The following is a 25,480-nucleotide window of genomic DNA, read 5'->3' on the forward strand; positions in this document are numbered from 1 at the left end:
GTGTGAGATTGTAGATCTGTTAGGACCATTAGGGCCACTGGAAAGACTTACTTTGGCTTTCACTTTGGGCATATCCAGACATCTGCCTGCACTACCACAGGCTGAATAATCCTTTAAAGACAGATCAGGTTATTTTACCACTTGCTTACAACCTTTCAGTAACTTCCCATCTACAAGGCCCTGCAGGATCTCTGCTGCATCTTTGACTCTACCTTCCTTGTCCGCCCTTCTCCTCAAATAGTATACACCCCAATCTTAATTAGACCCTCATGTTTTCCTCTCTCACAGTATCCTATACCTTTATTTTTTAGCATTAAAAAAGTGTGTGTGACCATTATTTACTTCACATCTATCACCTTTCACTTAAAAACGTAAGGGGCAAAGTCTGGTTCTCCTCTGTGTATCAGCACCAAATTCAGTCCCTGGCACAGGATATTTCATAAATATTTTTGAATATATAAATGAATGAATAAATGAAATGCAGTATAATCAATATCAAAAGCATGACTTATAGGTGAATTTATTTTATCCTCAGACCACTAAATTCTTAAGTGTGTAAATACATGAAGATAATACTTTTTAAAATTGTTTCTCCCAGAAAAGAGAATTGATTTTAAACAATTCAAATCAGTGGGCTATGTATATATAATTATTCACTTGTTAAAGACAATTAGGTTGGCTTTCACTCTTTTTCTTGAAAACTAGAAAGTCCTAATGGATGAAGAGACAACAGATTGGAAAATGGATGAATGTTACTGTGGCTAGAGATGAAGAGACAAGGTATTGACCCCACCCTCTTTGTTGTAACAGTTTCTGGAAAATCTATTTGTCAAAATTTGCCTTGTGATGGGAGCTTAGATGACTCCTAATTTAAAGGACTAATGAATAAGCTAGAGTTGGAGTCTCAAGTAAAACCTTCATAAGGATAGATGTCTTGGGGTCCAGCTTCACCCACAAATAGGTTCTGGGGCCTAGTTTCATATTTTCACCACCTCTGTCATCCTTCTCATCCTGTTTTAGGGGGTGTTCACATAGAAGTCATGAAAAGCAGCAAGCAGAGAATCTGAAAGAATGATACTGAGGAAGGAGGCAGGGCATCCTGACCTCTGTCCTCTCTTGTCAACAGTGTGAAACACAAACAAGCATTCAAGGTTAAAAGTTATTGTAGATAAATAGGGCATGAGTTAGACTAGACAGGGTGTTCAGTTCCCAAACCCAGTGATGTTTAATTGTGATGTTTAATTTTATACGTCAACTTGACTAGATCATAGGTTGACCATGGGCACTGCTTCAGGGGCTGTCTGTGAGGGTGTTTCTGAATGAGGTTAATATTTGAATTAGTGGATGCGCTAAAGCTGATTGGGGGTCCATTGAGGGCTGAGTAGAACAAAAAACAAAGGAAGGGAGAATTAATCCCTTCTTCCTGACTGTTTGAGCTGGAACATCAGTCTTTTGCTGACTTTGGACTGAGACTTACACCCTCTGCTATGATGGTTCTCAGGCTTTCAAGCTTGTACTGAACAACACCTGCTTTCCTGGGTCTCCAGCCTGCAGATGGCAGGATGCAAGCCTTCTCAGCCTTCATAATCATGTCAGCCAATTCCTCATAGTAAATCAACTTTCCTATGTATCTCTTACTGGTTCTGTTTCTCTGGAGAACTGTGACTAATACAGATTTTGGTACCAAGAGTTGTTCTAGAGGGACAGAATGTTAAGGATGAGTTTCCTGATGGTTCCAGCGTTTTTGGAATTGGTACTCTGATCTTATTAAATATGTTAATGATTCTTTCCAGTTAGTAAAGTGAGCACTGAGTGCATAGCATGATCTGGCAATAGAAATACACAAAATAATTGCATTGGCCCCTTCTAATCAACCAGTTATAAGAGGCAAGGAGCTGGCTAACTATGTATATGATTTGTTTTTTTTTTTTGGATTTTTGGAAAACTAATTGTTGATGGCTGTTATGAAACCTTTGTTCTTGTCTTCTTAGTCTAAAAGAACTTAAGAGGCAGAGTGAAGACGTTGCAGCATTAAGCAATTCATTGCAAAGGAGAAAGAATATTTTGAAAGTTAAATGCACAATAGATAGTACATCCTTAGAGAGAGGCTTCAGTACAGGCCGCTGGTAAGGATGACATCACAAAGACTGGCACTAGGGAGACTCCCTTTCTGGGAGTCTTACGTGATTAATCATAAGGGGGTGGGAAGAGGTGTTACTAGTAAGCATGTTCTGGGTGGTCCTCTGGGTGCACAAGAGCAGTGGCTGTACATGCTTGTTCATATATCGCATGTCTCATTAGCATCTTAAATCTCCACCCAGTGGTGGGTTTTTTACTATTGTAATGAGCAAAGGGTCAGGCTGAGGATAGGTAAAATCAAAATGTATATGCTGTCTATGGGGAAATTTCCTACTGAAGATAGCTTTGCTTGAATTAGCTTGACTACAGTGTGAATGCTGGGGCTTATTTTGTTGAAGTGTGTGGTGCAGTAAGCCACAGTTGCTGCATACCAAGGGCATGTTTACTTCCTTGACTACCTATTCTGCTTCATAATGAGTATAATGAGGACAGTTGGCTATTTCTAATGTCACTGGATAAAGTGGTGCAAAAAAAGGTGAGTGTAGGGATTTTTATTCCTAGCTCAAGTGCTCCATAAATAATCTGAAAGCTTCTATGTGCACCCTGAAGAAATCCCTATCTCCTGTAGCCCCAGAGCTGAGACTGTTGAAAATGAAACACAGCACCTCATCCTGTAACTGGCTGAATTACAACACAAATTAGAATTCCAGCATTGCAGTGACTATTGTTAAAATGAGGGCACTTACTGAAAAAAAATGGGATTCTGTAAATTAGGATTGGGACATAGGGGAAGACTTTGATGAAGCTGGGGACACTAAGCCCCTAAATTCTGATGAGTCTTCTTTGCTAGTGAAGAGGCTTCTCAACCCCAGTGGAAGCAGCTTCTCTATTTCCCGTGATAGCATCCTCCAACCTGTCTGTGATGATTAACACCGCATTGCCTGAGGAAATTGTAATGGCCTCCTTTGAGGCAGTTGATATGCAAGGCAATGTCGATTCTCCTTCAGACCCACTTGCACCACCCTTCTTTGCTTCTAGACCTGAAACTAGACAAGAACAAAGTGTTACCCATGAAGAGATGTGCTATACTCCAAAGAGTCACTGAAAGTCTCTAATTTATACAGACAAAAATCTGGGAACATATGTCGGAATGGATAATAAAGGTGTCGGAAAATGATGGAAGGAACATAAAGTTGGATCAGGTCAAATTTATTGACATGGGCTCACTAAGCAAAGATTCTGCATTTAACATTGCAGCTTGGGGAGTTAGAAAGGGTGCTCACAGTTTGATTGGCTTACTGAAACATGGAAAAGATGAATTGGAAGTGCTGGACATGCCTTGGTTTCATCTAAAGGATGGGATTAAAAGGTTTAGGAATATTGGGAAATTAGAGTAGATTTTTCACTCAAGAACTACTCATCCACACTGGGAAGGTCAAGAAAGCATACCTTTCACCAATACTATGAGAAATAAATTTGCGAGGAGAGCTCCAGCATGTTTTTCAGAACTCTAGTGGCTCTTCTCTGTAGGCCAGAGCTCACTGCAGTCACTGAACTGGAAAACCTAAATATAATGGAAGTAAAGGATCCCAGGGTGGCAAGGGTCAAGTAATGGGACTCAACCACCAAAGGCAAGGTGAAGTGGTTATCATAATGACAGAGCCAAAGGAACAATCAGAATAATCTGACTTGTGTAGACCTATGCTTTGGCTAGTTGATCATGGTTTTCCTAGAAGTGAAATAGATAGGAAACTACTAAAGTCTTACTTGACCTGTATAAGCAGAAAACTTCTAAGTCAAGTGACAAAAGTTGAACTTGAATCATAAAAACAGAATTGTGGTCCCTTAATTCCCAGACTTGAGCCACTTTATAGAGCCCAAAACCCTTCGATTAAAGGGGAGGACCTCAAGGGGACCCTGGTTCATAACCAAATGTTTATACTGTTAGTCTTTCTCCTAGTCCTCCGCAAAGGGACGTACAGCCTTTTACCAACGTATCTGTGCATTAAAAAAAGGGAATAATCAGATCTTTTGTGAACTAGTAGACACTGGCTCTCTGAAGTGACACTAATTTCAGGAGATCCAAAGTGCTACTGTCAGGGTAGCAGCTTATGGAGGTCAGGTGATCAACAGAGTTTTAGCTTAGTTCCAACTCACAATGGGCCCAGTGAATTCCTGAACCTATCCTGTGGTTATCCCCCAGTTCTAGAATGTATAATTAGAATACAGTCAGCAGCTGACAGAATCCACACATTGGTTTCCTTACCTATGGAGTGAGGGCTATTATGGTGGAAAAGGCCAAGTAGAAGCCACTAGAACTATCTGTACTTAGGAAAATAGTAAACCAAAAGTAATGCTCAATTCCTATAGGGACTGAAGAGATTAGTGCCACCATAAGTACTTGAAGGAAGGCAGGGTGGTGATTCCTACCAGATCTCCATTCAACTCGCCTGTTTAGCCTGAGCAGAAGACAGATGGATCTTGGAGAAAAACAGTGGATTATCACACACTGAACTAGGTGGTGACTCCAATTGCAGCTGCTGTACCAGATGTATTGCTTGAGCAAATTAACACAACCTCTGGTTCCTGGTATGCAGCTACCTGGTATGATCTGGCAAATGCCTTTTTCTCCATCCCTGTCTATAAGGCCAACCAGTAGCTGTTTGCTTTTAGCTGGCAAGGCTAGAAATGCACCTTCATGTCCTACCTCAGGGTATATCAACTCACCAGCCCTGTCCTAATTTTGTTCACAGGAATCTTGATTGCCTTTTCTTTCCACATCACATTGGCCCATTACATTGATGACATTATGCTCACTGGACCTAATGAGTGAGACGTAGCAACTACTCCAGACCTATTGGTAAGACATTTGCATGTCAGAAGTGGGAAGTAAATCCAACAAAAATTCAAAGGCTTTCTCATGTCTCAGTAAAATTTCTAGGGGTCCAGTGGTATGAGGCATGTTGAGATACCTCTTCTAAGGTAAGTTTTTGCATCTGCCCCCTCCTACAGCCAGAAGATGCATGACATGTGGCAGGCCTCTGGATTTTGGAGACGTTTCCTCATTTGAGTTTGTTACTCCAGCCCATTTACTGAGTGACTTGAAAAGCTGCTAGTTTGGAGTAGGACTGCTAGGTTGGAGTAGGACTCAGAATAGGAAAAGGTTCTACAATAGGTCCAGGCTATTATGTAAGCTGCTTTGTTGCTTGGGACATATGAACTTGCAGATCCAATGGTATTTGAAGTGTCAGTGGCAGATAGAGATGCTGTTGGAACCTTTGGCAGGCCCATATAGATGAATCTCAGTGCAGATCCTTAATATTTTGAAGAAAGACCTGTTATCCCATGCAGATAACTACTCTTTTGAGAAACAGCTCTGGGCCTACTGCTGGGCTTCAGTAAGGGACTGAATGCTTACCATGGTCAATTAAGTTACCATGCAACCTGAGCTGCCCATCATGAGCTGGGTGTTATCTGACCCACAAGCCATAACGCCGCTGGGTGTGGACAGCAGGAGTACATCATCAAAGAACAAGTTATGTGTGTGACTGGGCCCAGGCAGTACCTGAAGGCAAAAGCAAGTTACATGAAGAAGTGACCCAAATGCCCATGGTCCCTGTTCCTGCTACCTTGCCTTTTTTCTCCCAAGCTCATGGAGAGTTCCCTATGATGAGTTGACAGGAAGAAACAACATGGGCCTAGTTTATAGATGGTTCAGTGTGATATGTAGGCATCACCTGAAAGTGGATAGCTACAGTACGCCAGCCCTTCTCTGGGACATCCCTGAAGGATAGTGGTAAAGAGAAATCCTCCCAGTGGGCAGAACTTCGGGCAGTGCACCTGGTTGTTCATCTTCTTACCCCATCTTGGCTAAAAGTAGAAGTCCTGAAGCATTTTATTATTTATTTATATATGTTTTAGAGATGAGGTATCACTATGTTGCTCAGGCTGGTCTTGAATTCCTCCCGCCTCAGCCTCCCAAAGTGTTGGGATTACAGGCACGAGCCACTGGTCCCAGCCCATTAAACCATTTTATTTTATTAGATAATTTTTCTAATTTCTACATTTCTTCTGAACTTAATTTAAAAAACTGTATTTTAAAATCAAGCATGTATTAAGATCTAATAAAATAATTATAAAAATCAATTCTGACTGATAGTCCCTGTTGGGCCATCAGTGAGAACACATTATAAAAAAGGTAGCTTATAAATATCTTACAAATGATATGTGCAAAACAGGCATTTTAGAGAGAGATTTACCACTTTCTAAACAGTATCTTTTGTGATTCTGGGGACAAGGTGGTGTGGGTAGGGTAGAGATGATAAATACATCTTACATAGAAGCATGAATATAACTTCATAAAATACAAGCTGAAAAATTAATTGGTTAAATGACTTACTGTGTAATTTTATTTCATATTACACAAATGTTAATCAAATGCTGAGTAGACATGCAGATGACAAGCAGTATATGACAAACTCTAAAGAAATAGTTGCATGCAGAGTTTCTCAGATTTTTAGTGTATCTAAGAATTAACTGAAGGGTTTGTTAAGAATGCAGGCTTAAAGGCCAATCCACAGATTATAATTTCATACAAATAGGATGAAGCCTAAGAACCTGTAAATTATTAAACAACTGATTAAAAATAGAGAGGTTTCTATGAAGTTAGGCTTGTCCTTATTTCTTATTTGAACTGGACAAGTAGAAGGATAATAGGTAGGACCAAGTGAGCATTATCAGAATCAAAGTAGAGGCAATAATAAGCCAAGGTGTTTTAGCCTAGCTAAAGAAGCTCAGACTAGAAAAGACCTCCAGGATCAAGCTGAAAAATCTGGGGATTAGACTATTGAAACTAAGGTTTCAGAACAGGAGGATAATAATATGATACTGACTTTTAAAGGAAGATTGAGTTGATGAGATGCATTGTAGGATGGAAAGCTAGCGAAAGGGTTCAGAATGAGGTGATAAAGGTGAGCATTAGGGAGGAGGTATTTGCAAGAAAAAATAAAACGTCAAAAGACACTTTGGTAACAAATGTTCCTTTCACATATTTAAGGATTGGCAGTTAAAATGAAATATAACATTATAAAATACCCATGTCAAACATAGTAACAACAACATCAATAACAACAATACCAATGAAATAATCTTCAACAGGTTTTTCGGATGTTTACTTCCATGATTCTTGACACTCCATAGGAGTTCGGTAACAGTTTGTATTGCCTAGAAGAATTATTGAAAAGAAGTATTAGTAATCTAGATTAAAACGAATTTATCAATCATTATAAACTAAAAACAGGCCTCGTATCTTCTCTAAGGCAGATGAAGCAATATATTCTGTAAGATAATTTTTAGATGTATCATTTCAACCAATTTTAATTTATTGTGAAAGACAAACATTCACAGTCAAGAAATAAGAAATTTACTTCTCTAAAACTACAAATTAGAAAATGATTAAGGACCTAAGAGACATTTAGGTTAAAATGCTAAGGGTATCATAGAGGGAGTAATTTGGGGTGTTTGGACAGGGACAAAATAGTCATGCAAAGCTTCAAGGAAGATATAATTTGATCCAGCCTTGAAGAACAGGCAGAATCCAGGTATACAGAAAAGAAAGTACAGGAGGAGGAAAAAAACAGTCATTGTACACAACAATCTCAGTAAGAATTGCTTTTATCAGAAGGTGTCAACAAATTTTCACAGTTCATAAAATGGATGACTTGCTAAATGCTGTAAAAGCAAATCCAAAGGAAGAGGACACTTTTATACATTTATTCATGTCTTACCTTCTTTTAATGGGGTTTTCAGGGCAAAATTTTCTTTACTTTCATGATGAAAAGCCTTTGAAGGATCAAAGTGTTTGATACCTAGGACTTTATTCAATTCCTCTTGAAGTTTTGTCTCACTTTGTTTTTTTTTAGCAAGCTGACAGCGGAGTTTTGATACTTCCTAGGTAAAAAAAATAATAATAGGTAATAAACAATTATTAAAGATTATGTCAGTGAAATGTGTTACCAATGTTGTGGGCAAATTCCAAAGTTGTTTTTGTATTATCACACTCAACGGCAAAAATCACTACTAGACAGGCTTTAAGACTGAATTACAAAATGACTTGAAACAGCTGTGACAAAGGAGATACAGTCTTTTAAATGTCCTTGCCCCTCTACAGCTACAAAGCTATTTTTCTGATAAAAGTTCAACTCAAAAGTAATTGCTGAGATGGACTTCTGGCATGACAGCATGAAAGCTCTGCTGACCTGCTCCCTAGTGAAACTAAAAGTTATAAAATGTTAACCAGTTAAAGCCTCTGAAAATTGACCTAAGGGAAAAACAGCAAATGAAGAAACATCTATTCAAGAAAATCTGCAAAAATTTGGTGAAAAAGATGAGAGTCTGCAGTATTTAAGCCAAAACTCCTTCCCCTCTTCCCACTCCCAGCTTAGCAAGGCAAAGCCCATGCCAGACGGCTACAGCCAAAAGCACAGGGCCCTCTTTTCCCCCAACTTCAAGTCAGAAGCTTCCCTCCCAGGAGCACCAGGACATCAGTTTCTCATCTTGTCCCCAGCTCCCTGTGGCTGCCGTTATATCCTGGACAAATGGAACTGTGAGGTGGGGGATCCCTTCCTCCACTCAGCCCCATTCATGGGACAGGGGCTCACCTTGGGCACAGTGTGTTGAAAATGCTGGGCCCCGATTACTCTTTCTCTGGCTCATGAGGGGGATGGTTGTACACCAGGAGGTGAGTCAAGAGGGCCTGAGGCTATTCCTCATCTCCTCCCCAAAAGTCCACTGAAAACTCAGCTCCTAGGGCAGAGGATGTCACTCAGAGAGAAAACTGCCATTGTCCCCAATTTCAGCTCTAGTCCTGGCTCAGGGATATTGACGGAGGAGGGGGAAAGGAGGGTGGAAAAGACAAGAAGGCCATAGAACAGGTAGCTCCTCATTTCTTTTCAAAGGAACTGACTTCACCTGCAACAGAGCTTGGAGAAGCTGAAGCCTAAGGGTGCTCTAAAGCAGGGGTCCCCAACCTCCGGGCTACAGACCGATACCCATCCATGGCCTGTTAGGAACCCGGCTGCAGAGCAGGAGGTAAATGGTGAGCCAGGAAGCATAAGCATTACCCACTGAGCTCCCCGTCTTGTCAGATCAGCTGTGGCATTAGATTCTTACAGCAGTGTGAACCCTATTGTGAACTGCACATGTGAGGGATCTAGGTTGCATGCTCCTTATAGGAATCTAATGCCTCATGATCTGAAGTGGAACACTTTAATCCTGAAACCATCCACATCAACCCATCACGAGCTGGGTGATCCAGTCTGTGGAAAAACTGCCTTCCACAAAATTGGTCTCTGGTGCCAAAAAGGTTGGGGAACCACTAAAGAACAGTGGTGGTTATAGTGAGAGAGAATTGGGAGGAGATTTAAGATATAGGCTGAACAGTAGACTAGTTCATTTGCAGGAGAAAACTAGGGAATAAGACAGCTGGGACGAGCCCTTCTGTAGTCAGAATAAATACCCAGCACTGCTCTCAGATGCAATCCCTACAAAGGAGCCAGAATTTGATTGGATTAGTTTATAGAGCAATTTATGCTCTAAGGCACTGTTGCAAATAATAAACCAAGGAGCCAGCATCTACTGGAGTTTACAGCCACTATGTTCACGGAAAGAGGGGAAGTCAGCCCTACCAAAGCAAGTGTCATCCCAGGGTAATTGTGGGCATACTAAAACTGTACCTCCCTGAACAGCAACATCAGAGGCACAACACTGTTGGGATTTGGGGAGGTAGTGGGACAGGTTTCACTAAAATAATTGAGCCACTCATTAAGCAAACAAGCAAATAAAAAACCCCAAAAGGAGGGGGAGCTGTACCTAGAAATGCTACAATATATGATCTAAAAATTTACTTTCCAGTGAAAAATTACAAGGTATGCCAATAAACAGAAAAGTATAACCTATACATTTGGACAAAAGGAGAAAAAATGTCTGAGAGTAATCGGATGTTGGATTTTTCAGCCATTAAACAAGGTATGAAAAACCACCTATTGAGTACTATCCTTACTACGTGGGTGATGGGACCTGTCATACCCTAAACCTCAGTATCATGCAATGCACCCATATAACAAATCTGCATATGTACCCCCACATCTAAAATAGAAGATGAAATTACAAAAAAGAAAAGTTCTTGGCCAGGTGCAGTGGCTCAAGCCTATAATCCCAGCACTTTGAGAGGTCAAAGCTGGTAGATTCCTTGAATCCAGGAGCTCCAGACAAGCCTGGGCAATGTGGCAAAACTCCGTCTCTACAAAAAGTAGAAAAATTAGCCAGGTGTGGTGGTGCATGACTGTAGTCCCAGCTACTTGGGAGGCTGAGGTGGGAGGATCACCTGAGCCCACGGAGGTTGAGGCTGCAGTGAGCCGTGATTGCATCACTGCACTCCAGCCTGGTGACAGAGTGAGATCCTGTCCCTAAAAAATCCAAAAACCAAACAAAAAAATGAAGTTCTTTCTCTACTAAAAATTTAAAAAAAGAAAGAAACTTACAAAAAACAGACTCAAATTACTAGAATCAGAAATAAAGAGGAGCCATTACTATTGACCTTACAGAAATAAAAAAAAAAGATTATAAAAGAATACTATGAACAATTATATACCAACAAATTAGACACATTTATAGAAAGACAAACTACTCAAGAAGAAAATCGACTCAAGAAGAGATAATCTGAATAAGCCTATATCAAGTAATGATATTGAATTAGTAATCAAAAAATATTCACAAGAAAAGCCAAGGTCCGGATGGCTTCACCAATAAATTCTACCACACATTCAATGAAGAATTAATACCAATTATTCAAAAACCATTCTATATAGAAAAGAGGGAACATTTCTCAACTCATTTTATGATGTTACCATTATCCTGATACCAAAATGAGACAGAGACATTAAAAAAACAAAAACAAAGCAAAGAAAACCTATAGACCAGTATCTCTTAGGAATATGACCGAAAAAAACCCCCTCAGCAACATATAAAAATAATTATATGCCATAACCAAGTGGGATTTATCTCAGAAGGTTAGATTAACATTGAAAAATCAATTAATAAAATACATCATATCAACAGAATAAAAAACAAATTACATGATAATCTCAATAGAAATAGAAGAAGCACTTGATATAATTCATCACCCTTTCATATAAAAATGCTCAAAAAACTAGGAAACAGAAGGGAACTTCCTCAACTTGATAAAGAGCATCTATGACAAATCAACATCTTTGTTTTTTTGAGATGGAGTTTTGCTGTTGTCTCCCAGGCTCAATGGCTCCATCTCGGTTCACTGCAACCTCTGTCTTCTAGGTTCAAGCGATTCTCCTACCCAAGTAGCTGGGATTACAGGCGCCCACCACCACACCTAGCTAACTTTTGTATTTTTAGTAGAGATGAGGTTTCACCATGTTGGCCAGGCTGGTCTCAAACTCCTGACCTCAGGTGATCTACCTGCCTTGGCCTCCCAGAGTGTGGGGATTACAGGCGTAAGCCACCATGGCTGGTCGACAAATCAACATCTAATAATGTCACACTACATACATCATATAGCTAACATCATATATCATGGAGAAAGACTGAATACTTTCCCCCTAGATCAGGAACAAAGCAAGGCTGTCCATCCACTTTCATTACTTCTAAATTCAACATTGTATTATACTACAGGTTTTAGCCAGAGATATTAGACAAGAAAAAGAAATAAAAGGCCTCCAGACTGGAAAATAAGTAAAACTATCTCTATTTGCAAAAGACATGATCCATAAGAACATCCTAAGGAATCCACTAAAAAACTATTAGAACTAAAATGAGTTTGGCAAGGGTGCAGGATACAAGATAAATATATTAAAATCAATTGCATTTCTATACACTTGCAATGAACAATCCAAAAATGAAATTAACAATTTCATTTACAAAACATCAAAAAGAATAAAATAGTAATAAATTTAACAAAAGAAGTGGAAAACTTACACTCTGAAAACTATAAAAGATTGTTGAAAGAAATTAAATGAGATCTAAATAATTGGAAAAATATCCCACATTCATATATTAGAAGACTTAACCTAGTGAAGATAATAATAATATGTCCCAAATTGATCTATAGATTCAATGCAATTCCCATCAGAATCCCGCTGGTTTGTTTGTAGAAAAACTGATTCCAAAATTAATATAGAATTGCAAGAGGTCCAGAATAGACAAAACCATATTGAAAAATACAAAGAGGACTCATGGTTCCTGATTTCAAAACTTACTACAAAACAACAGTAATCAAGACAGTGTGGTGGCACAAGGATAGATGTATACATCAATGGAAGACAGTTGAGAGTCTATAAATAAATCCATACATGTACAGTCTAAATGATTTTTTAATTGGATGCTAACTCCATTAACTGGAGGCAAGAATATTCTCTTTAAAAAATGGTGTGGGGACTATTGCATGTCTACATGCTAAAGAATGAAGCTGGACCCTTCCCTCACACCACATACAAAAATTAACTCAAAATCAATCAATAATCTAAATGTAAGAGCTAAAACTATAAACCTCTTAGAAGAAAACAGAGGGGTAAATCTTCCTGACCTTGAATTTGGCAGAAGAGATAGATACCAAGGAACAAACAAACAAAAAAATAGACACACTGGACTTCATAAAAGTTTTTTGGGTCAAAGGACATCATCAAGAAAGTGAAAAGGCAATGCACAGAATGGGAGAAGATATTTGCAAATAATACATAAGAGACTTGTGTCCAGAATAGATGAAGAATTCTCACAATAATAAAAAGACTAATAATCCAATTTAACAACGAGCAGAGTATGAACAGACATTTCTTTCATGAAGATATACAAATGGCCAGTAAGCACATGAAAAGATGACCAACATCATTACCAATTAAGAAAATGCAAGTTAAGCCACAATGAGATACCACCTCATACCCACTACAATGGCTAGGATAAAGAAGTCGTCAGATAATAACATCCTTGGTAAGGATGTGGAGAAATTGGAACCCTCGTACACTGCCTGTAGAATATAGATTGGTATGAGCCACTTTTGAATACAGTCTGACCTTTCTATGGCATACCACCCTGAACGCACCCGATTTCATCTGAATATAGTCTGATACTTCCTGAAATGATTAAAAGTAGAGTTATCAAATGATCTGGCAATTTCTCTCCTATTATTTCCCAGGGAAATAAAAACAAATGTCCATACAAAAACTTGTACATGAATGTTTATGGTATAATTATTCATAATAGCCAAAAATGTGCAAACAAGTGTTTATCAACTGACAAACGAATAAATAAAATGTGGTATACCCACATAATGAATTATTAGGCTATTAAAAAAATAAAGTACTCTCCATGCTACAACACAAGTGAATCTTGAAAATATTATGCTAATTGACTGAAAGAAGCCAGTAACAAAAGGCCACATATTATTTGAATCCATGAATACGTCAGGTCTACAACAGGGAAATCAACAGAGACAGAAAGTATATTAGTGGTTGCTTAGGGCTGAAGGGTGGGGTGGAGTGAGGAGATAGGAGAGTGTTAGGAAAAGGATAACAGGGTTTCATTTTGAGGTGATGAAAATGTCCTAAAATTGACTATGGTGATGGTTGCACATATCTGTGAGTATACTAAAAAACACTGAATTGTCCACTTTCAATGGGTGGATTGTATGGGATGTCAATTATATCTCAATACATATGTTAAAAAATTTAAATGCCCACATATTTTTTAACACTGCTTCTCTTTATGGTTTTACATCAAGGAGTTTGCAGTTTTGCAAATGGAAATAGATATGTAAAGTTTAATGAATTCATCCAATTACTCTAGTAATTTTCAATATATTAAGAAGGTAGCTAGAAAACTTTAGAACATTGAATGCCCATCTGGTCAATACTCTAATATAAATCCACTAAATCACTTACGCTCAATTTTCCTCTATAAACTGTTATTTTTTTCTGATACCAAAGATTTTCATTTTATTTAAGTATTATAGGTAGAATAACCCCCACTCCAATATCTTTAATAAAATGAAAAGTCATTTTACAAACCGATTTGAGTTGGCTATTTTCATCTTTCAACTTCACAACATGCTTGATTTTTTGTTTCAAATTCTGATGACCCAATAATTTAGCATATGAATCTCTTATTTTATTTAGCTGTTCCTGAGCTGCACCATGTTCATTCAACAATGCCTGTTTTTCTGCTTCAAAAGCATCTAGTTGTAGCTGAAAAAGATTTTTTAAATAAAGTTAAGACTTAAAACAGTTTGATCTTACTAGTTTCATATAAACCATAAACACTAAAGAAAATTAAAAACACAAATAAAAACAAGATATGTTTACGTATTCTCAGGGCTCTCCATAGATTCTCTACGAAAATCTTTTAAACTTTGTATTTTTCATTTTAAATATCATTAAAACAGAGGAAAAGAAACAAGGTAAAAAAGCCAGCTGGCCAGTTTTATCTGTATCAGTTAGATCACATTATAACCAATACTGTACTTCTATCTAAGTTCCAAAATCAGCATTTATTCTTTTTTAAAAGATCAGTATATTGAGAAACAATGAGTATTTGCAATAAGTCATATCACAAATTAAAATAGGTTAATTATCAAAAGCTCATACCAGGCAAGCCCTCTGAGCCAAACTTTTAAGTTCCTCATTACAAAGTTTTTTTTTTAAACCACAAAGGGTCCATTGAAAAAATTATGTCAATTAAATTTGTCAATTATACTTCAATAATGTGGGAAAAAATTATGCATAATAATTTAATAAAATGTATAAACCTTTAAAAGTGAGCTAAATTGGCACTGTAAGTGCAGAGCAAAATGATCTTGCAGAAAACCTGAGTCACTGTCCTCACTATAATAGGGAACAAAGTGAATCCCTAAAATAAACACAAGTAAGTTTACTTCTAACTGACAAACCTGAAAAGGTTTTGTTTTATTATATATTTCTTCATAGAGGAGACGCCACTTGTTAATTTCTTCAGTTAATTCTGCTGTTGTATTTTCTTTTCCAGCTTTTCTGCATGGAAAAATTAAATTGAGAAAAACATAGCTATTTAAAAAATAACATCTTAACTGAGTTAACAAGGCACTCAGGTTCTAATCATAGATTACCTTCCTTCTTCATCTTCCAGCTGTTTTCTAAAGTCTTCCTCTTGTTGCTTGAGTTGGTTCTGCAAATCAGTTATTTTTTGAAGAAAAGAAACTGTGATTTCTTTAATTTCTGTTTCTTTTAGTGCTGACTTGCTCTGCAGATCTAGAAGCATCCTTTGGTTTGAGAGAGAAGAGGTCACTAAACATTTTATAGCCACTTTCATTAATTTTTCCTTTTTTTTTTCTTAAACCTCAAGGAACTCTTCAAGAAGTGTAATTTTTTTAACTGAGTAAATTCTTAATTTGCAATATAAGATGGCCAAAAGCAAGCCAAGGACAGTTACTAGCTGGCTTTCAACATTCAATTGTCTTCATGGTTCTAAGGCCATTATTTGCTCTATATACCTGACATATTCTTGATTTGAGCTCTCGGTTGCCAAAATCTGATGCTGAACATCTTCTGCATTTTTTCCAGCCTTGGCCACTTTTTCCTGTAATGATGAGTTCTCCAGCTTAAGATCTTCTATCTCACGGGCTGTTAATGCTTTATAGCTTATTAAAAAGAAAAAAAAGTCAAAGTAGTTTTCTAACTATTGCGTATGACAATCGTAACTGATCAGTTTACACTTTATATACTTCTAAGTAAAACTGAAGTTTTTAATGTATTCATGCATTTAACACACGTAGGAATTCAGTGTTCCGAGGTAAGTACTAATGAGTTTACATGGCATCTGCTGTGTATTCAAAGAAAAAAAAAATCAAGTGCCTACTAGGTGCAGGAAGTATGCATACAAAGATGGAAAAGAAATCAAATACCAAACATTACTATCAAAAAATAAGAAGTGAGACTAGAGCCTAATGAGTAAGAAAGGCTGGAGCAGAAGCTGGTGGCATGAGGGTCATCACCGCAGGGCACAGTGGGCTTACCTAGGGGATAGATGGGAACCATTAAAGGTGTCCAAGTAGGCCAGGCATGGTGGCTCATGCCTGTAATCCCAGCACTCTGGGAGGCCCAGATGGGTGGATCACCTGAGGTCAGGAGTTCGAGACCAGCATGACCAACATGGTGAAACCCCGTCACTATTAAAAACAAAAAAAATAGCCGAGCGTGGTGGCAGACGCCTGTAATCTCAGCTACTCGGGAGGCTGAGGCAGGAGAATCACTTGAATCTGGGAGGGGGAGGTTGCAGTGACCTGAGATAGTGCCACTGCACTCCAGCCTGGGCAACAAGAGCGAAACTCCGACTCAAAATAAATAAATAAATAAATAGGTGTGTAATTAAATGTGTAGCTCACTCTAGAGCTATGAGGAGGACGGATTAGGGCAGGGGAAAGAATGGAATATTGAAGGATCAACTTGAAAACAATTATTTATCAGACCAGGTGAGTGATAAAGGAGGCTTAGACTAAGGAGCTGGCAAAGACACAAGATCTCTTTTGGAAGCAGAGTAGAAAAATTCAACAGATAGATTGAATGTTGGGGGTAAGGAAGAGAGGATGATGAAGGATGACTCTAAGATTTATAGAATGAAAAGCTGGGAAGATGATGTCACTGATTACAATAAAAAACAACGAGAGACTGGGGTAGAAAGCAATGGAAAGATCAAGAGTTGGTTTGGACAGGTTAATATTAAAAGACATTGCGATATCTACTTGAAGATGTCAAGTGGGTAACTGGATATGTGAATATGGAGCTGTAAAGAAAGGTCTGGTTTGATGAAATAAATTTTAATGCCACGACTATATGGATAGTGAGTGAAATCACAGAATAGATAAAAACCTCCTGAAGCACTATTCTTCAAACTAACGAGAAGGGAAATTCCTTTACGGGATTGATATTAGCAATAAATATATATATATAATTTACATATATTTATATAATTTATATGTTCTGATACAATAAAAATTATAAATAAAACATATACACATACAAATTATTTATCTATGTATCTGTCATAATGTATCACATGTGGAAACAGATCACTGGGGAAACAAGGTACAATTTAATGAATTAAATTAAACTAGGCAATCGGTTGTCCATAGGGAAAACAAAAAATGAATTTGATCCCTATATTGCTACACACACAGAAATCAGTTCTAGGTGGAAAAACGTAAAGTGAAATTTTAAGACTTTTAGAAGAAAACTAGTTGAATACCTTTACACCTTGAGATAGAAAGAAGTTCTTAAATGAGAAGCAAAAGTACCCACATACAGATAAATATTTTAACCATATTGAAATCAAGAATTTTCACTCATCAGAAGAAACCAAAAAGAAAATAAAAAAATAAGCTAAACTGGCAGAAGATACCTGTAACCCATATGGCTGATAAAGAAAACCTCTACAAATCAATGAGGAAAAGATGATAACCTTATAGACAAATAAACAAGTCATAAACAAGCCTTTTATGGAAAAGGAAAGATGAATTATCCACAATAAGAAGCCATTTTACACTAAGTACACTGGCAAAGTTTAAGAAGTCTAACAAGCTTTGGCAAAGAAGATAAATGGAAACTTAAACAACACTAGTGGGAGTGTAGATTCTTACTCCCACATTGGAAAGTGATTTGGTATTAAGTTTTAGAGTTGAACATTCATATACCTTTGGCTTTAGAGAAATTCTTACATACATGTATACTTATAGTCACCAAATAACTAATAATAACTAACCAAATGGGAAACAACCCAAAGTCCAAAGAATGAATAAATAAGTTGTGGTATATTCATACAATAAAATACTCATAGCAGTGACTATCAACAAACCATAGCCTCAGACAACATGATTCAATCCTGAAAACACACATAATGCAGAATGAAATAATAAGTCCCAGGAAACGGCATATACTATGATGACATTTTTTGGTAAAGTTCAAGGAGAAGGAAAATTACATAATGCATTATTTGTATGGATATACGTGTCATAAAATTATAATACACAGGGGGAAAAAAAGCAAGGAAATAATTAATGTAGACCGGGACAGTGTTATCTGTCCCATTTACTTGGGATGGTAGAGGAACTTACATATGGATACTAAGTTGTTGAAAATCTTTTGGCTTACTAGTTGTCTTTTATAGGTTCATGCATGTCAGTTTTATCTTCAAGCTCTATAGTTTATGTACATGTTATGCATTCTTTTGTATTTACTAAATAAAAGGAAACTCTCCCCCAAAATGAGCTAAAGTAAATGTGATAAATAACAATGTTAACATTAATATATAGGTATTCATTATATTGGCCTTTGTAATTTGTAGTTCCACCCAAAATAAAGTTTTTGTTTAAGGAGAAAATAAGTAGAAGGCATGGGAGGTGAGGAAGTGGATACAGAGACAATCTTCTCTGTCAAGAGAAGAAAAAGGAGAAGGAAAATGACTGAAAAGGAGTAGAATTTGGGGTTAAGAAGGGAATGACTGGTGGTGTTAGACAGCTGCAAAAGGAAGTTAAGGTCAGAGGAGTATTTAAAACAATTTATGTATTTTATTTATTTTTCATTTGTTTTTGAGACAGTCTTGCTCTGTCACCCAGGCTGGAGTGCAGTGGTGTGATCTTAGCTTAGTGCAGCCTGGAACTCCTGGGCTCAGGTGATCCTCCTGCCTGCAGCCTCCCAAGTAGCATGTGCCACAATGCCTGGCTAATTCTTATAATTTTTTTTTTGTGGAAACAAGGTCTTACTCTATTGCTCAGGCTGGTCTCAAACTCCTGGCCTCAAGCAATCCTCCTGCCTTGGCCTCCCAAAGCACTGGGATTACTGGTATGAGCCACAGTGGCCAGCTAATTAATATATTTTAGAGATAGATGTACATTAACATGTTTTAATATTGATTGGAAAAATTCCAGTAAAAAGGTTTCAAATTATGAGATAACAAAATGATAGAATGAGGTCACTGAAGATTAAAAGACTAGGACATTTAATCTGTAATAGGTGGGAAGATAGGATGAGTATAAATGTGGGTCTCTTTATAGGTTTAGCAAGGAGATAAAAACTTCTGAATTCCTTATGAAAATGATAACATCAAGAGAGTAGGGCAGATGCACCAAATGCTTCTAAGTGCATGGCTTGATCCTCCCACCTCAGCTTATGTAGTGGCTACGACTACAGGCATATGCTGCCGCACCTGGCTCAGTGCATAAAAGTTGAAGTGGATGGTGAGAAAGGGGATTTCTATAAATTATAAAGGGGAATTATATAAATATAATAAGATTACCAGATAATGCTAAATGCCCATTTATGCTTGGTGATTATGGAATTTAAACTAATACGAATCATCCTTTGTGTGACTACTTTGTTCACATATTTCCCTGGGTAGACACCCCTTTCTGCTCACATTATATTTAAGAGTGCAGGCTCCCAAGAAAAATACCTTTCAAATTGAGCAGTAACATCTTCAAGCCTTTGCACTGTACTGTTACACTTTTCCTGCAAAAGCAGGGTGGCCTGGGTATGAGCAGCATTACTTTTCTCCAGTTCAGCCTCCTTCCTAAGAAAAAGAAATAATTAAAAGATAAAATGCCACCTAAAATTATTACCCTAAGAAAGAAAATAGTATTTACCTTTGAAACTATGAATCATATAGCTCATATCTTCACCACTGCATTACCTGCTAAATAGCTCAGATCCTAATTTATGACTTACCTCGAAAAGCATGTTTTTCATGCATTTTTCTACTAGCTTCAACTTATCTTTCCTGCTTATTTTACTTTAAAAATTTGGGTGAAGAAGGTGGTAGGATATAAAAGACTATAAAACAAAATCTTAAGATATTAGCCAGGACTAAAGACTGCAAAAGATTAGCAGTTAAAAAACATCTGGGAGGCCAAGGTGGGCGGATCACAAGGTCAGGAGATCGGGACCATCCTGGCTAACACGGTGAAACCCCGTCTCTACTAAAAATACAAAAAATTAGCCGGGCGAGGTGGTGGGCGCCTGTAGTCCCAGCTACTCGGGAGGCTGAGGCAGGAGAATGGCGTGAACCCCAGGGCGCAGAGCCTGCAGTGAGCCGAAATCGCGCCACTGCACTCCAGCCTGGGCAACAACGAGACTCCGTCTCAAAAAAAAAAAACCATCTGGATTGAATAAAGTTTCATTCTCTCCATTTAGATACTTGAGAAATACTACGAACAATTAAAGCCACTTCATTTTAAATTACAGAAAGAGTTACAAGACTCTGTGGATTTATTTTGATTATATGAATAACCACATAATACTCTATTACTGAAAGATTCAATAAGTTCTTTAATGGATTATTTTGCATAGACAGAATGGGTTTTATCTTTATAAACATATGCTATTAAATCTCAGGGATATTTTGGAAATAATATATTTCCAAAGTGGTGATAAAATTTTTCATATGCATATGAGCTTATGAGAGATCTTTTAAAGAATATACAGAATTGAAAATTGTAAATAAGCATTGTGTACTTATAGACTAAGTTGGACACTGAGATAAGAATAACAGCTGATCAAATTCATTCTGTAACAAGTGTGGGATTTCAAAAATATACACACCACAGCAAGAGCAATTAAATATGACTAAAGAGTTTATAATAAAAATATTTTCTTCCCTGTCCTCTAGAGGAATTATTTTCAATTCTTAGTTGGTTTGTCTCTTAAGCTTGAAATTTCCAGGCTAGAAGGGATCTTAGAGATCATCTCATAAAACTCTTTTATATCTAATGAAGTAGAAAATGAGAGAAACTAAGATTGTTTTGCTCAGAATCAACCAGCTAGCTAACAGAATTAGTAATAAAAATCCTTATCTCTTGACCACTGGACCACAGTTTTTTGAGTTGGAATAAAAAATTATCTCAATTTTCTTTCCTCTCTGAAAATGACATTATCTTATTTTCCCAAGATTCCTGTTCCCTGAAATTGGCTGTAGTATAGAACACCACCCCTAATTACAATTGTGTATTGTTCCCCCAAAAGCAGGGATATGAAAAACCTTGCTGGTCATTTGCATCACTAATCATAAGAAAACAGAAAAGGTTAATAACAGAAGTATCCACTGAGACAGATACACAGGTGTGAGATATATTACAATAACACAAACTCATATCTAGCCCATAGTCCTTTGACAACTGTTTTAATGATGAGATCCCAAGGATTTAAATATCTGCAATTTGAACTCAAGAATCAAACCAGACTTTTTAATTTAAATAAATGTAGTAGTGTTTGTCATTGACCTGTGTTCCTGAACTATGAAATATGAATATGTAGGCTAAGGAATAGTTTCTCTTAATAAATAAAAAATTAGCAATTACTATGGACAAAACAAAACAAAACAAAATGAAATAAATAAATGTATGGGAGAAGGAAACACAATGTGGCAGAAATTGTAAGGAAATAGAGATCAGGAAAAAAGTGAGATTTCAGTCTTTCTTCTGTTTTTGAGATGGAGTCTCCTTCTGTTGCCCAGGCTGGAGTGCAATGGCCGATGTCAGCCTGCCTCAGCCTCCTGAATAGCTGGGATTACAGGCGTGTGCCACCACGCCCAGATAATTTACTATGTATTTTTAGTAGAGATGGGGTTTTACCATATTGGCCAGGCTGGTCTCGAACTCCTGACCTTGTGATCTGCCCACCTCGGCCTCCCAAAGTGGTGGGATTACAGGTGTGAGCCACCGCATCCAGCCAAGATTTCAGTCTTTCTACTGTAAATACGAGATTTCTTACTTTTGAATGTTTCCCAGTTATAATTATTTTTTCTCATTTGCTTTTTATCAGTTATTGATTGAGGTGGCATCTTGTTGCCCAGGCTAGAGTGCCATGGCTATTAATAGGCACAATCATTGAGCATTACAGCCTCAAAATCCTGGGCTCTAAAGATCCTCCCATCTCAGCCTCCTGAGTAGCTGGGACTTTAGGCATGTGCCATTGTGCCAGCCTGCTTTGCATTTCGATTGCTATTTCTGAAGTGTTTGTGCTTCCTGAAAAATATAATTAAAGGTATAACTTACACCATGTAAATGCATAGGCAAAAATGGGAATGCTATTTATTAATGGGAGGGATTCTTTATTTTTCCCCCAAGTTCATTATTGTGTTTTGTTTGTTTTTGAGACAGAGTCTCGCTCTGTTGCTCAGGCTGGAGTGCAGTGACATGATCACAGCTCACTGCAGCCTTGATCTCCTGGGCTCAAGTGATTCTCCTCCCACAACTTTCTAAGTAGCTGGGACTACAGGCACACACCACCGTGCCCAGCTAGTTTTTGTTTTAATTTTTAGTAGAGACGAGGTCTCACTATATTGCACAGGCTGCTCTCATACTCCTGAGCTCAAGCAATCCTCCCACCTTGGCATCCCAAAGTACGGGAATTGCAGGCATGAGCCACCACATCCAGCCCCGAGTTCATTATTGTTCTAATGCTGATATCCAATAAATTTCAGAAATTATCAGAGTAGTAAAGAAGTGCAAAACTTTTGTCATTTGTTTATTAAAACTCTCTTTGGCCTTAAAAAAAAGGGGGTAATACCTTTAACTTTTAACTTAAAAAAGGGGGCTGTCTTACTTGTTTGCATGTATGTTTTGTGTACACATTCTGTGTCTACTACTTACTTGTAAAATAATTAATAATTACTACTTAATTGTAAAATAATTCCAACCTCACATGCTCAAATGATTGATATGAGAATACTAAAAAAAAGTACATAAAATAAATACATCTAAAGTTATATATAAACATGAGATCCTATTAATACAAACCCTTTCAGCTTTTCTTCTAGGAGTTTTAATTCTTCAGCTCTAGATTTTGCCTCCTCTTCCAATTGCTTGACCAGCCTTTCAGCTTGCTCCTCCTTTTGCTGTAATTTATCAAGCTCATCCAGTGCTTGCTTTAATTCTTCCTCAAAGAGATTCTTCTCTTTAACCATTTCCTCTTGAAAAGAACAGAGCTTCTGATGAAGACTAGAAGATAATTCCTATATTCAAACAGAAAACCACCAAAATAATTTGGAATGGCATCGTGAGGTTGTACTAGGAGACAAAAAAAAGTACAGATAAAGAAGGATGAAATCTAAATTCAAGAGACTCAAGGAAACTTAAAACAATATAGAAATAGCACATTTGTTTTCATAGATTATTTCCTATACCTTGTTAACATTGTGGCAAATATCATCTTAGGCTTTTTTCTATGCAATGCACATGCACAAACTTCTTAAATTAAAATTATATTTTATACATATATATCTGCTTTACAACTGGCTTTGATATTAATATTTTTCACATATGTAAAAAGTGTGTGGTGATTTCCATATTATATAAAATTATTTTTTACGCTATACAATATACAAATACATCACCATTGTGAAATAATTCTAACATTACAAATGATGTTAATATTATCTTTGACAACTTCCCCCCCAATTTTAGTTTTCCCATTGCAGAGATAGCTACTAGTTTGGAATATATATGCCTTTTGGTATTTTTCTTTACACTTATAGATACATATACATTTGGGGAGGGATATAAATGATATGTACTCTGTTGCTGAAATCTTTCCAGGTCAGTGTATATAGATCTACTCAATTCCTTTAGCTGTTGTAGGTTGTCCAACACTATAATATTTCACATCAGTGCATGTAAGTGCCTGTTGGCTTAACTTTCACCAGTATTTTATATTATCAAATGTTTTAATTTGTGCCAATTTTGTAAGTGAAAAAAATATTATTTCTACTTCCTTGGTTACTACTAAGGTGGAGTATCTTTCTATATTTACAGGCCATCAGAACTTCTCCTTCTCTGTTTCTATCCTATGCCCATAATTTTTCAGTGGACTTTCTTTCTTCTCACTGATATGTAAAATGTTCTATAAATGTTTATATAGCCTAAATAACACAAGAATGAGCCAGAAAATTTTTAAAAAATTATTTCCCTATGTTGCTGTATCTGTTGTCATTTTAACCCACATTATTCATAACCCTAGGGTGAACATGTAGTGAAAATACGTAGCTAAATCCTCAGCATATCCATGATTATGTCCTCAGGATAAGACTAAAGATAGAATTGTTAGATTAAAGGATATACACAATTTAAAGGTGTTCAGAGACATAGGGAAATTATGACACAAAATAAAGTTTAAAAAAATATGGTAGTAAATTACTTTCTCTTGTTGCAGAAGTGAATCAACCTGTAGTTCTTTTTGTTGAAGCTTTTCACGTTCCTGTTGTTCAAGAATAAACTTCTGTTTTAAGTTTTGCATCTCAGCATTTAGATTTTCATTGTGTTCTCTATTCCTGTTGACATGGTCTTCTAGAAAGTGCAAAACATCAAGAATACTGGAATTAGATAAGAACATTAACATTGAGAAACCTGGACTCCCATAATATTCCATTATACTGCTTTTAGCATGGTATTTCCAGAGAAAAAAACAAAACTGTGAACTTTGTATCATTACTCCATATAATATATATTATGTACTAAATAATAAAATCCATAAATCTTGTTCTGTATATCTACTGATTTTTAAATAGCCATCTAGTGCAAAAGTCAAGAATTATGTGACTGTATATATTTCAATCAAGACAGGTAATATGCTGTATTGAAATAAACACAAAACAAACATTATAAAAGTAAAATATTCTAAAATGCAGTACAGGTTTTTGCTGTTATATAGCTATATAGCTAATTATATTTAAAATGTTAGTATAGCTAATTATATTTAAAAGGTTGTTTTAGCATAGCAGTATTTTTCCTCAATGTTGTATGTCACACTTATCTAAAGAAAGTAACTATAAAACACTGTAATACCTTTTTCTTTTTCAAGCAGCTGACATTTTGCATTTAGATCTTCTACTTGTTTAGATAATATAATAATATTCTCTTCAAGAGACTGCTTAAGGCTTAAAATTTCATCATTCTTCTCTTTCAAATTTTCTTCTAACTGAGCAATATCTAGCTTGTATTTTTCCACTTGATCCGAAGCACAACTGCGTTAAAACAAATTATCTTAAAAAGCACATCTATTTAGGCACAGGGAAAAATAACAGAAAAATGATGAAAATGACTCAGTATTAAAAAAATAAGGTTCAATTTAAAGCTACTGCTCATATTACCTAATTTCTTCGATGTATTCTAAGAGTTTTTCTGTTTCAGATTTTTCATCAATCTTTTCTTTCTCTATTGAAACACTAAAACAAAAATTGCATATGTTAATACATTCTAGTTTCGTTATTTAATAATCATACATAATGCTTATGTACCAGATACTGCTTTATCAGGCAGGCTGACTCCAGAGTCCTAACTCTCAACTATTATTTTGTGTGA

At 36.7% G+C, this 25,480-nt stretch overlaps 1 protein-coding gene and 1 long non-coding RNA gene across 7 annotated transcripts in view; one reads left to right on the forward strand and one right to left on the reverse strand.

Annotated features, from left to right (window-relative positions):
- Positions 1–4,304: 4,304 nt before the first annotated feature.
- On the forward strand, positions 4,305–9,168 carry LOC129486057 (uncharacterized). The gene is made up of 3 exons (XR_008658846.1): positions 4,305–4,683; positions 4,833–4,939; positions 9,036–9,168. It is a non-coding gene; the product is annotated as an uncharacterized lncRNA (long non-coding RNA).
- Positions 6,462–25,480, reverse strand: part of HMMR (hyaluronan mediated motility receptor) — a 30,920-nt gene continuing 11,901 nt past the window's right edge. For 4 of the 6 annotated variants that reach the window (XM_055285342.2, XM_055285343.2, XM_055285344.2 and 1 more), the window contains 11 exons: positions 25,270–25,344; positions 24,965–25,143; positions 24,318–24,466; positions 22,922–23,136; positions 19,582–19,698; positions 15,629–15,775; positions 15,245–15,397; positions 15,050–15,149; positions 14,172–14,348; positions 7,866–8,028; positions 6,462–7,302 (listed from right to left, as the gene is read on the reverse strand). In XM_055285342.2, coding sequence (XP_055141317.1) covers positions 7,250–7,302; positions 7,866–8,028; positions 14,172–14,348; positions 15,050–15,149; positions 15,245–15,397; positions 15,629–15,775; positions 19,582–19,698; positions 22,922–23,136; positions 24,318–24,466; positions 24,965–25,143; positions 25,270–25,344 — 1,528 coding nt within the window. In that variant the 3' untranslated portion in view covers positions 6,462–7,249. The remainder of the gene's footprint in view (positions 7,303–7,865; positions 8,029–14,171; positions 14,349–15,049; positions 15,150–15,244; positions 15,398–15,628; positions 15,776–19,581; positions 19,699–22,921; positions 23,137–24,317; positions 24,467–24,964; positions 25,144–25,269; positions 25,345–25,480) is intronic. The other 2 variants (XM_055285345.2, XM_063643120.1) reach the window with 1 other exon arrangement.

The sequence above is a fragment of the Symphalangus syndactylus genome, chromosome 7, assembly GCF_028878055.3.
Source record: "Symphalangus syndactylus isolate Jambi chromosome 7, NHGRI_mSymSyn1-v2.1_pri, whole genome shotgun sequence".
NCBI classification, from domain to species: Eukaryota; Metazoa; Chordata; class Mammalia; order Primates; family Hylobatidae; genus Symphalangus; species Symphalangus syndactylus.